This window comes from Urocampus carinirostris, chromosome 13 (genome assembly GCF_059441175.1).
Source record: "Urocampus carinirostris isolate Australia breed hairy pipefish chromosome 13, RoL_Ucar_1.0, whole genome shotgun sequence".
In the NCBI taxonomy this organism is placed as follows: domain Eukaryota; kingdom Metazoa; phylum Chordata; class Actinopteri; order Syngnathiformes; family Syngnathidae; genus Urocampus; species Urocampus carinirostris.
In genome coordinates this window covers 9658842-9672600 of record NC_142361.1, presented here as the reverse complement: position 1 = coordinate 9672600, position 13759 = coordinate 9658842, and the positions used below count along the sequence as shown (strand labels likewise).

General features: G+C 37.7%; 1 protein-coding gene across 3 annotated transcripts in view; it reads right to left on the bottom strand.

The window, feature by feature from the left end:
• Window positions 1–7960, bottom strand: part of LOC148353689 (phosphatidylinositol 3,4,5-trisphosphate 3-phosphatase and dual-specificity protein phosphatase PTEN) — a 28083-nt gene extending 20123 nt beyond the window's left edge. For 2 of the 3 annotated variants that reach the window (XM_088351004.1, XM_088351002.1), the window contains exon 1: window positions 7267–7960. In XM_088351004.1, coding sequence (XP_088207130.1) covers window positions 7267–7345 — 79 coding nt within the window. In that variant the 5' untranslated portion in view covers window positions 7346–7960. The remainder of the gene's footprint in view (window positions 1–7266) is intronic. The other variant, XM_088351003.1, reaches the window with a different exon arrangement.
• Between the last annotated feature and the right edge of the window lie 5799 nt (window positions 7961–13759).

Sequence of the window (13759 nt, the reverse complement as noted above, 5' to 3'; positions counted from 1 at the left end):
AAAAGGGGGTGGGCAATATATTTCGGGCTGCAACGATTAGTCGACGTCGCCAAAATTAATAATAGAAAAAGTCAGCAACGAATTTTATAGTCCATGGGTCAGGAACCTTTTTGACCCAAAGAGCCATAAAAGCAAAACAATTTTTAAAAAGAAATTGAGAGAGCCACATCATACATTTTCAGACAAAATTGGAAAAACTGCCAAACAAGCTCTCTAGACAAAAGCTAATTCTTCAGCACATTTTATTTAGATGTGTGTCATTTGATGATTTAACCAAATGTATGAAATGATAACGCCAAATCCTTTGTCCCAAATCAATGTAAATATGTCATTTACAATTTGTCTTCCACCTTTAGTTAAGAGTGTTGAGGTAATTTTTTTCATTAAATTTGTCCTTAACGGTTTCAAAACAATGTGCATGCAAAAATGTCACAAATTACTACAAACGATAAGCATATCGTCATATTCACTTTCGGTGTGGACAGCACTGCGCAAGAGCGAGAGAGAGAGAAGGAAGTGCCTTGCGCTGTGTGCAGGGATCCGCCCACCTGTACTGCTCACCCAATCAAAGTCGTTCGCCAGCGTTTTTATTTTTTCAGTTTAAATGGTTTATCGAAATTCTGCATTAAGTTGCTTTGGCTTTATATGGGCCAAAATCGGGATTAAATCACTTGACTTTGGAACGCCACAGAGATGTGCAATAGTTACATTTTATTTTGGAGCCATATGTACTCAAGAAAAGAGCCATAGGTTGCCTGCCCTTGTTATAGTCGATCACCTATTGTAGCCAGACACGAGAGGCCTCTCTACATGAATTAATTCTCTAATGAGAATCGCACATTCACAATAGCCTCTGTATCAAGCTGTAACAAACACAGAAATGGCGATGTCAACATCAACTATGCGTATCAAAATATCTAAAGTTTAGGAGCATTTTAGCCTAAATACGGCCAATAAGACTCATTGCAAAGTTTACAAAGCAGACATTGCATATCCTGGCAGTACATAGAGACGCACAAACATTTAAAGAGCATGTCGGACTTTAATAGAACGGAGACTTGTCTCTGTAAACTTCCAATAACGTTCAAGCAAATACAGAACTGTGGTGCAGAGGCGAATGACTCACACAAACTCTGAATTACTTGCAAAAAAAGTCTCATGTGTTTTGGTTCATTGGTCTGTGATATTTTCATTTAAGTTTTTGCTCCTACAGTGAAAATGCGTATTAATTGTATTCATTTATAAATAGTGGATACTACAGTTGCATCCATCCATATATCATGCAAGTCTGTGCTATTGGTAAGCCATCATCTTATTCAAACGCGAGACACGGCTACAGCGCTCATTTTTAGTGCACAGAAGAAACAAGCGCAGAACTTAGATAAATTTGGTGAGTGACATAAAATAAATCATGTTTTAATAATTGTAAAAAGTTAAATGTAAAAACAATGTCTATTTACATATTGAGGTTGCTCCTGCTTCGTCCTTTTAATCGGAGTACAAAAACTCCTCGCTATTCCTCTGGTTGACTCCTTCGCAAATTTTTAATTGTATTTTCTTTATTGTCTTTTGATATCAACATATTGTTTATTTTAGTGAGCGAGTACACAGCAAGTTCCTGCACGGGGCAGATTTTGTGCTCGTGTGGGTGTAACTGTTTGCATATGCGACTGCGATAGGCTCAAGTATGCTGTCAGTCAAACAGCCGGGGACGGGCATGCGCACTCTACGTCTCCAAATCAAAACAAGCCGAGAATGATAGTCTGCTAACTTTTAGCGGATAATTACATTGAAAAGAATTTCATCAATTCAATCGGACTCCAAGGACGTAAAAAAATGCTGTTGACCAGTGGCTGCTTCGTGGCATTATTATCGGGTTCCAGAAGCGACCTGGGTGGCGTCTGGGAAGAAGGCAAGAGCAGTGCTCCTGGTCCAGCTTACTGCTAAAGGCTAGGATATCAACTCTTTGAAGCCACCGCTACAGATCTTCTATTTTGCCAACGCCAGGTTCATTAGCCATGAAATGGGTGACTTTGGAGCCACTATTTTTGGAAAACCACTACATTCGGCCTTTTTTTTTTTTTTTTTTTTTTTTTTTTGTTAATCATTATGGAGAGCTGCCTTTATTCGAGGACACATGATGCTAGCGCGTAGCTAGCCAGCCACTCTCTAAATTGCTCCCTTAGACTGAAAGCAAAAGCCCTCCAATGCCGATTTACATTTGTATAATGACTATAAAACCAAAAGTCCAAATGTTCCATCACCACTTGGCGGTCAGGGGTGATAAAGCTTGGACCACACAGGAGTGGACGCAACATGCACATTGAAGTAGGTACTCTTCACTCATACCTGAAACTGCGTGTGCTTTAGACGAATGTCCTTCAATTTAGTTTTAATTTTGTATAATGACAAAAAAAACATTCATTCGACTGTCATTATTTGTACATCTATTTTATAGTTCCAGTTGAATACTCTCACTCGCTAATGACGTCATCTCGAGGTAAGTTTAACTGATTTGGGTTTTTTTTTCCGCGGGTGGGTCTGGTCCCCATTAACCACGAAAACAGAGGGATCTCTGTTTTTGCAAAAGCTATGAGGGGTTAATCATTTGTCTTTAGGTATGTTTATTTGACTTACTCCTAAAATCCAAAATGATGTTTTCAATTGGATTATTGCTTGCATGTAAATGAAGTCATTGATCACTTGTGGAGGCATTACAATAAGTGTAATCATGCATACGATTCTGTATTGAATCATTAATGATACTTGTTGTCTGCGACAGTAAAATACTGTTTAAGTGCACTTTATCTTTGTGTGTAAAGATCCACGCTTTTAATGAGTGTTCTTTCAAACATTTCTTACTGTGGCTTGTCACCATTGAGGCAACATAATAAAAATAATTATTGCAGTGTAGCATTTAGACATTTTGTTGACAATTCAGGGAAATTAACTGAGTTATTCAAATATTATTTGCAGCAATTAAAGTGACACAATAGCCAATATCCTCGACACGTTTTTTAATGCTTATGTCAAGTAAGTCAGGGACGGTTTGATTAGAAAGAGGAACCTTGCATATGTTTACGAAGTGAGTTCAATGTATATTCGGTTTATCATGTCTACTTTGTAAAATATGAAAAAAACACCCCAAACATGGTTTTAGATGGAATTCAAACAATTAACCGAACCATTCATCTCATCTCATTAGCTGCACCGCTTATCCTCAGTAGGGTCGCGGGAGTGCTGGAGCCCATCCCGGCAATCATCGGGCAGTGGGAAGGGGACACCCTGAACTGGTTGCCAGCCAATCGCAGGGCACACAGGGACAGACAACTCGCTCGCTCATTCACACCTAGGGACAATTTTGGACCGGCCAATCCACCTGAAATGCATGTCTTTGGAAGGTGGGAGGAAAACGGAGTGCCCGGAGGAAACCCACGCAAGCACGGGGAGAACATACAAACTCCACACAGGAAGTCTGGTAGCTGGATTTGAACCCACACAGGAGGTTCCCAAGACCTTAGAACTGTGCCGCCGTGCTGCCCTTAAACCGAAACAACCATATATATATATATATATATATATATATATAAAAAAAAAAAAACATGCTAATGAATTGTCATAACAGACAACTAAACCTAAAATTTGGATCATTTGAGACCAAGCTATTTAGATAATGTGTTTACTACTTTACAACACAACACAAAACTAGATTACTATGAATTGGTTCATTAGGTTTAAATGAAACGTGACTGATAAATTCTCAGTTACTGGAAAAAAAGTAACAATTCCAATGCCTCCATGAAGGAAAAGCAATAAATAGTGGCACAATTTGTAAATTTCTGACATCCCTGAATAAACAATATCACAATAACAATATATGGCGACAATATTAAGATGTAGAATATGGCTCGACTGGGTATTGAACAAAGCATTTCTTCAGGTAATTTTTGACCAATTACCAAAATTGCACATTTTAAGGCTTAAAGGTAGTGTCCGTAACTTTTAAATATTATATTTGCTGACGCAATCTTCTGGCTGAAATCATCATTGCAGCCTCTGTCATGACCTTTTGTTGTGCCTGCAACTACGAAACGAGTACATTTATTTTCTCATCTTTTTTGGGGTTAGGGTTGGCTTGGCATTTGGACTGTATTTGAAACAATTATGTTCTTACTTTCACCGTTTTCCTCCTAGAATAAAAGAAAATCACGAGAATGCACGTGCAATCACTCACAAATTTCGTATCAATGGTAAAAATTGTGTCAGTTGTTCTAAATTCTGTATGCATAAGAAACTTTGCTAAATTACAAATAATGAACTAATTGACATACTTTAGTTTTGAGTTATACTGATATTTGCTAAATTTAAATAACATAAAAATTTCAGTAAAATAAGATTGCCTTGAATCCAATAACCCAGATTACAGTATTGTAAACAGTATTTCAAATTATTTTTCATTCAATTATTTTGTTGATTAATCAGTTGATCGGATCAACTAACAATGCCTCTATTTCAAATAATTAATGTAGGCAAAGAATATAACTTTAATGAATTATCTTAGAAAACCAATTAATGTTTATTTAATTACTGATTTGTCAGAAAATAAGGGGAAAAAATTACATTTTTTTTGCAAATCAGTTGGGTCATGCTGTCCAAACCTATATCCAAAAAAAATCATTTTAAAGAGAGTCCCAAACAGTCAAAAAATATGTAAAAATAAACCCCAAACGTTTATCTGATTAATATTATATATATAAAATTGGAAAAACACATTTAATACTGAAATCAACTAAGTGTTGTGTTTCCACAAACAGAAACAAATGTTTTTTAATCATAAAGGGAACAAAATGTTAAGTGCATGATGTTGAGAAGAAGTAGTTACATTAAAAACCTTTTCACATTTTTCAATGTTAATAAAATTAAAAATTAATTTGGCAGATTTTCTGTTTTTATGCTGCCCCGGACACATAACTGACTGCCAATCATCTGCGTAGGTTACGTCTAATGCCGGTGTTATGCCGAGAAATGCATCCCTGCCGAGATTTGCATCCCCTCGCTACTACAACCACTTTTACCTCGTTTTATCTCACTTTTATATCACTTTTCGAGAGTGTAATGGCGAACATATAACAAAAACCACTTCGTCTTGCATTTTTTAGGGAATGTAATACAACTTATACCATTCCGTCTTTGTATTTGTTGTGAAAGTAATCGAACGGCAATGCACACCGTATACAAATCACTTTTGTGCAGGTAACATGTTTATTTTGCCTTTTTCTATTCAAATCGCTTGTATTGAAACTGTTATGCACTCTACCATAAAACTTATTTCAGCATAATAAGCTTTACGGTAGAGTGCATAACAGTTCTCAAAAGTGATTTATATACGGTGTGCTGCGTGTGGATTACCGTTCGATTACATTCACAACAAATACAAAGACGGAATGGTTTAAGTTGTATTACATTACCGACAAATGCAAGACGAAGTGGTTTTTGTTATATGTTCGCCATTACATTCCCGAAAAGTGATATAAAAGTGAGATAAAACGAGGTAAAAGTGGTTATAGTAACGAGGGGATGCAATTCTCGGCAGGGATGCATTTCTCGGCATAACACCGGTCAGTGCGTGGTGTGGCTCTTTGACTAACAGTTAAAAATTTCAGCTTTTTGTATCAAACTCGTTCGGCACCCCTGCCTTAGAAGGTAGCCACTGCTACACAATTGCTGGCATAGGCACCAATACCGATGGTTTTGATTGACCACAAACATGATGGATTTTTACAATAATAAAATATTTTAGAAGGCAGTCATTGCCATAACCGTTATCATGCCATCCATACTTTGCATCTCTAATAAAAATAGGGGTTGAAAAATTTGATATGTGGTTGGGTGTCAGATCAATTAATTAGTACACATATACAATATGGGCCAAAAAATATAACTTGAGAATACAAGCCGTACTCATGTAGTACTAAAGTAATTAATTACTGAATTTCCCGCACAAAAAAAAGGCGCACGAGATTATAAGACACCCCTTCCCCCCAAGGAAGGATTTTGTCATATACTTTTCATACCTAAGGCGCATAAAATTGAGACTACACCTTTACCGTATTAGGTTTGAAGGTATGTTGTGATAATAAAAGTCTTAACCGTGCAGTGATAACAAATCTACAGTAGATACATTATTCAGGGTTCCTACACCTTTTTATGGCCAGATCCAAACACTTTTAGGACTTTTAAAGCCAATTTTTATAAATTTCCTGTACCATTAAAAGAATTATGGTGGGTATCATGTAGAGCTAAAAACAGAGCTGCAATTTACATATGGATATCTTGCATTTACATTTATCAACACATGATTTTTAGAAGTTGAGTAAAGCGCAAATATATTTGTGTATGAGACAAATCTCTCCTAATAAAGGGTGTTGGGTATGAAGGACAGTTAAATGTAGCATACATTAACAGTTTCAGGAAATTATTTCCATTACAATTACCACTTTGAAATGTTACCTTAATTTTTGGCGTGGCTTGTAATAAATTTCCATTTTAGATACGTGATCTTTGCACTAAAACACATTTCATAGTCTCGTGTTTAGGTGTAAGATGCACCTGTCTTTATGGGTACGACCCGTAGAGGGTGATGACGCTTCAAAATGATAATGTCATACAAACTAGTGCCAGCTTGTCAATCACGAGGGAAAAAGTAATGTGAATGCAAACGAAGACACAAGAGAGCAATGTCTGTGTCATTTAAGCAGACTCATTAGGAACATGGCAACAATTTAAATAATTTACAACCGCTACACCCAACATTCAAACACGTTTATATCCTTGCAAACAGGATTTCAAGCAGCTGTATATCGCCATATTAATGTCGTATATCAAACCAATTCCTAATCGTGTTTTTTTCTATTAGGGACCGCATGCATTGATTAACCAGATGTGATTCTACTAAAATAGGAACTAAAATAGTGAGCCTGCAGAATGCTACAGCTTAAAGCCGCACCATCCGGTTGTTACCTTGCGTTTTATTGCATGCACACATACACGCAGAGTCGATGTCCAGTAGGACGGGAATTTCCTGCTGCGATACGACTGTGACATGCGCGCACGCCGCTTTTGACAGATCCACCATCTTTCAAACTGGCTGGATGACAGCCTAGCAATGCCCCCTGCAAGCTCCCTGCACATTTCTTATTGCAAAAATCAAAACCTTCACGAATCCATGAATTATCGAATAAAATAACCTAATGCATGGAAGGATACATGTTAAATCTAGGTCGAAGCCGTCCTCCTGGTATCTCCTTTTGTTCCGGCTGACAATTTCTTTAATAATGGCAGTCATTGCAGCGGCTGATAGAAGTCCGTTATGGGGTATTGATGAAAGCAGGTTTTAAGGGAGGATCTGTGCAAACGGAGGATCCGTTTGGTAGATTTTGGTAAAAAAGGGGAGAGAAGTCCTCCTCGGAGCTAGCCAGCCGAGCTCGTTGGGATTAGACAGCCTTCCTTTGGAACATAAAGACGGGCCTTGCTCGGCTTCTCCTCCGCGAAGGCCCGACTTTTCCAATTCCGCTCTTCCGAATACTCCCCAGCAAAATGCATGCAGTTGTCAACAAAATAAACCAAAGCAAATAGGAAAAAAACTCACCCGTTACCCCCCGAAGGGTAGGGGTGGGGGGTAAAAAAGAAGCCCGTATCCACTCGCTCGGGGGGAGCTAAGCTAGCTCGCTACGATCCAAAAAAGACCTCCTTAGCGATTCAACATTGTCACCGAGCGCTCGCCGAGAACATTGCAGACAAGGGGGAAAAAGTGACAGGCTCCACCTTAGATGTATTCAGACTATAGAAAAATCAAAATTTTGCACAGATTGATTTGACAGCCTCGTCCCGGGGAATCATCGTTCTTTTTTTACTCGCTCCAGCTGAACTCAGGCTCCCATCATGGCCTCCGCCGAGGAAAAAAGAAGGTAGAGCAGGCTAGGCTTTTAGTGCACGTATCCCTCCGCTCTCGCCTTGTAGTCCGTGGGTACGATTCAAACAGGCTATTACACGATTATTCATTAAAACCCACGTTTCATAAACTACTATTGGATCTAAAGTTCTATATTAAATAGCATTAAAATGCAACAGCGATGTGTATTGAGTTCATATTTGATCGTTGCGGAAGGATACACGAGGTACGCAAGCGACGGCTCCCTTCTGTCAAAGTGATCACGTGTGACTATAATTAGGCAAGTTTCTCACATAAAATGTCACTTTTTGCCGATATTTTACTTTCTAGTGACCCAATTGCTGTATTGTTTAATAGTAAATCTAGATATGGAAAATATGAATGTCATGATGGGTTGATACTCTTCCAATTGTGTATTACAATTTTGTTGTTGAACTATTTAAATGATATTTAAAGGTATTCTATATTGGTGAATTTCGCCACAAATAATCATTTTTGGGCATAGGTTATGAGCGTAATCAGTCAGTTTTTAATGCTATGTTTATTGATTGTTTATTTTTAATTGAAGTTCTGTGTGAAGAGATTGCAACCAGGCAAACTATTCAAAAGCTGAAACGTCACACTGATTTATATAGAATGACGTAATTCTATGGAATTGATTTTGCTTTGTTGAATTTTGAAATGATGAAAAATCTAACATCTTAAAGGGGAAGTGTATGATTTAGCGCCTCCTGGTGGTTGAAAAAAATAATTGTTTAAAAAAAGAATGTTGATTTAAAGATCTGCAAAAATACCTCCACTATCATAGAAGTGGGCATTTATAAAATACTTGCATGACAAGAAATGTTCATTTAATTTACATAACACAAGCCTCACCTAGCTAACATAATTGTCCGCCATCTTCATGCCTACATGTGCCAAAAATCAAAAACTTCACGAAAGGCTGGGCCAAACCAATATCTAGGAAAAAAATGTGTGGTTTGGTCACTTTAAATCGCCATAGTTTGGATTGTCCTTTTAAGCATTCCTTTTGGGTTGCACTACACAATACAGTGATACCTGGTGGTCAAATAATACACACTGTTCCTTGAATTGGTTTGAATTAAAGATGTTTTGAAAAGTAATTGTGACTGTAAGTTTAAGTTTAAAACTCAGTTGGTTCTAGGGTCGGATCTCGGTTTTCTGATCTGAGGCAGGCATGATCAATAAAATAATGTCAACTCCAAACTTTTAACTTGTGTTTTCAGTGGTATTGTTTATCATTCAGACTCATTTAGTAACCTACCCTATATATTACAACCACGGATGACAAGAGATCTTTTCTAAACCCAACACAATGCAGTTTTACACCTGAACCAACTCACCACGCTATACAAACTCAACACTGCTGGAGTGAGCATTTGGTTTGCATTTATTTAAAAAAAAAAACTTTTAAAATAAGAGACTTAGTTACCTGCTTCTTTTTTGAGATATTCAGAAATTCATGGCGATCCGGGATAAATCATCTAATGGTCCTGATCTGGCCCGCGAGACGGATTAGATTAGATTAAAGTCATGATTCCTTATGCGGGGAACCTGTGCCCGCTGTTTTGGCGCCAACTGCCTCGGACACTGATTGGCTCCCTGTCACTGTTTAAACCCCAGTCTTTCTGTCACCTGTTGTCAGGCCGTCTGCGAACCTCAGCTTACGCTAGGCAAGCTCTTCGACCCTGACTCTCTGCTATTCTGATTCCCATCTGTTTCCCATCTCCGACCCCATTTCTGATCTCAACCTCGATTTTTCTCCCCCGTCCCGGCTACTGATCTGTTTTTTTTCCCGCTCTTGACACCGCCATCGCTCGCCACAGAAATACCACTTCCGCGTCTGAGCAACCTGGTCCCCACGACCGGCGATCTAAAGATCGTGTGTACTATCCTTTCCCTTCTTCCCAATAAAACTAAGAGAAACGCACGCAAGTGGGTCCTGTCTCCGTTCTGGTCCTGACAATTAATTAGAGACCAGCGAGAAAGGGATGGAGTAAGAGAGAGAAAAGGAGAGAGAAGGAGAGAGGCAGAGAGAGAAAGAAGAAGGGGAAGAAAAACAAGAGAGAGAGGGAAATAAAGAGAGACAAAAAGAAAGAAAGAAAGAGAGAAAAAAAAGAGTAAAGCGAGAACGAGAGAGAAAGAGATACAGCTACAGTTGCTTTGTGAGTGGCTTGGCATGGTTTTGGCGACATCCAATGAACATATTCAAAACTGCAGCACTTTTTTCTCTTTCACTTCTTTTAAAGCTGTCTTGCGGGTCTGATTCAATCTGTCGTCGCATGTTTGACATCCCTGATAGATAGATATAGATAGATAGATAGATAGATAGATAGATAGATAGATAGATAGATAGATAGATAGATAGATAGATAGATAGATAGATAGATAGATAGATAGATAGATAGATAGATAGATAGATAGATAGATAGATAGATAGATAGATAGTCATTGGTATCAGTGAGGGTCCATGTTGCAAAATTTGAATGGGAATTGAATTAGGCTCCACTCAAAAATCTCAGCCCCAGGTATTGCGCGCCACCCTCTAGGAGATTACCTCAAACAGCTGCCCTTGTCGTTCCTTTAAGGCACAACATGTAGTCGGGAGATTTTGTTATAAGTCCCAGACAATGCAGCCCAACAGATTTGAAAATTGTTTTACATGGAACATCACAGATTAAATGATCTGATCCCATGTAAGGCTAATTTAAATGTGTTTTTTGCAAGACAAGATGGTTGTGCTTGTTAGAAGAACGCTCATCCTACTTTTACGTTCAGCACATGGCTGAATTAATTGTCAATCATACAAATGTATTATTGCATCTCCTAACTAGGCCTTGGCGGAAGCTCCCTAAAGTAACAGGGTGGTTGAGGAACATCAATTTGTGTAGTACTGGGGCCGGCAACCAGCTGATCTGGAGTCGCATGCTGCTCTTTGATGCTCCCCAATTTCTCCCAGGCGCATTTTCAAAAATGTTTGATAACGGAAAATGATATGGTTTTTATAGGAGGTCAAACATAAAACAAACACTCTTAATGTTATCCTATGAATATAGATATACAGTTTACAGTTTATACCATATGTGTTGCCTTAATTATTAGGCTTTTAATTTTTGGTAGCATTCAAAATATGTTGGTTTTTTTTGGTCCAATATGGCTCTTTCAGGGCAGCACGGCAGCGCAGTGGCTAGCGCGAGTGCGGCACAGTTCTGACGTCTTGAGATGGAATCTTCCCATGCGGAGTTTGCATGTTCTCCCCGTGCTTGTATGGGTTTCATCCGGGCACTCCGATTTCCTCCCTCATTCCAAAAACATGCATGTAAGGTTAATCGGCCGGTCCAAATTGTCCCTAGGTGTGAATGAGCAAGTGAATTGTCTGTCCCTGTGTGCCCTGTGACTGGCTGGCAACCAGTTCAGGGTGTCCACTGACCACTGCCCGAAGATAGCTGGGATGGGCTCCAGCATCCCCGTGACCCTACTGAGGATAAGCAGTGCAGATAATTGATGGATGGATGGCTCTTCCAACATTTTTGGTTGCCAACCCCCTAGTGTAGTCTAAGAATGTCCACACTTTTTCAACAAATAAATCAGTAAACACTCATTTGAAAACTTGTTTATCTAGAAATATCATCGAGAAGTCTGTTTATCTTTATGAAATAGAATATTCAAATAAAAAGAAGTAATATTTTTGCAAGTTTTCTAGGTTGAATATTTACCATAATTCAAAAAAGGAAAACAATACCTCAAGTAGTTTTAATCTCAAATTCGTACACTTGAATGCAAATTATGTATAAATACTTTATACAAAAAATAATTTCAATTAAATGGTATATGTAACGTAACTACTTAAACAGCAATTGTTATGCCTGCCACTAGAGAGACCACTTACTGTATTATGTACATTTGTGTTTTCATCCTTTTTGAGGCAGTCACACTTCTTTCCTCTAAAAAATCTCGAGGCACATCGTTCGTCGAAAAATGTTGAAAATTTCATTCCTTGCAACAGCTTTTTTCTTTTAATTTTTTTTAAAGATTAATATTGTGTTGCCTAAACTGACAGTATAAAGTTTTTCCTATAATTTGTTGTTACTGTGGCTCTTAAAGTTAAACATTTCAGTTAGTAATTTTACTGTTATTTTGGATTTTACTATGTTTCTAACTTGCCAGTGGTAAATCTTTTTATAATGTTATACCAGCTCAGTAGCCTAGATGGTAGAGCGCCCGCTTTGAGACTGGGAGGTCGCTGGTTCGCGCCTCGGCCGAGTCATCCCTAAGACTTATAACATTGGTAAAATGGCGGCGCCCTCTGTTGGCTGCGGCTGCATCGGCTCGCTACAACGGGTCAGGTGTATCGACATTTCGTTCTTACAAAGAATGACAATACAAAGGAAATTATTATTATTATATTTATCTTAGTAAAATGAGAAATAATATTTAAAATTAGCAGAATTGTGTGAAATATTTGAAGTTAATTTGATTTATTTTTAGTCTCAGTTATACTGTACTACTTCATGACCAGATAACTAATTTACAAAAAGAAATAAAATATAGTTCCCTGCTACCACCAACTGATATGGATTAATATTAAAGCTATTTGAGTGATCACTGTAAGAAAGCAAAGATACTGAACAATGGTGTGCTTTCTTTTGCAAAATTCGGCGTCACACTAGCAAAATTCTTATAGCACACTCATTGAAAAACACTTGTGTACATCATTCACAATATATATCTTGTTAGGTCTACATGTAACTATTCAAATACGTTCAATTACCTTGTGTCTTTTTGTCAGATGTTATTTTTATTAAAACAGAAAAACACTCATTCTTCTTGATTTGAAAAAAATGAAAAAGGAGTTGTAAGTTTCAGCTTCACCCTACTCCATTTGGACATATGTTTATGTAATGTATGATTATATTGTGCAGCTGTTTTTCGTGCAACTACAGTATTTTGTTAGTGTTTGATGTTTTTGTTTAGTCTTTGCCTTTAAAGAAAATCTATAGCGTGAGTCAAACTGGCCAGCAGAGGGCGGCGTGGTGCTTTTACCTTTGTTGCACCCACAACTAGACAACAATGAGACGCCAACGTACAAGACTATGACGCATAAAACCCACGTTAAAATGCACAACAGACTTGAGAATAAAAGAGTGATTGGTAATACCAAATACGTTTATTTGTTATTCTATTTTACATTCACTTCTTCCTCCTCCAAATATTGCATGTGCTTGAAAAAAAAGAACACCGATCCCCAAATACATTTACAAGAAAGATTGTGAAAAAAAAAATGTTTATGTCCTGTATTTCAATATGGCCTTAATTGCAATGAAAATGTTAAATAAAATCGTCTCTAAAGCTAAAATAGATTAGATTCTGAATTTACTTTTCCCTGCATATAAATACATAGCATATACAATCACAATCACTTGCCAATGAATTAAATAGACCAAATTGTCTACCGTAGTTTGAAATACTTTATCTTAAGTGTTGGGCTCAGGCATAATACAATGGCAAGGCTTGCAACTGCACAATGGAATGATAGATCAAACAAGTCAAAAATACCATATTTTCCGGACTATAAACCTCACCTAATACCCCCAGTTATAGGTATGCGTCAACATACACGATTTTAGTTATATTGATGAACATTCCTTACAAGAATTGGAAAACATTGTGTACAACACGAATCAAACTTGAGCACCGGCAGTGTGAGCGACGACTCTTTACCACAAGACCACTAGAGGTACAGATAACATATGAAAAGGCATTAGAGCTTATCTCGTAACATTATTT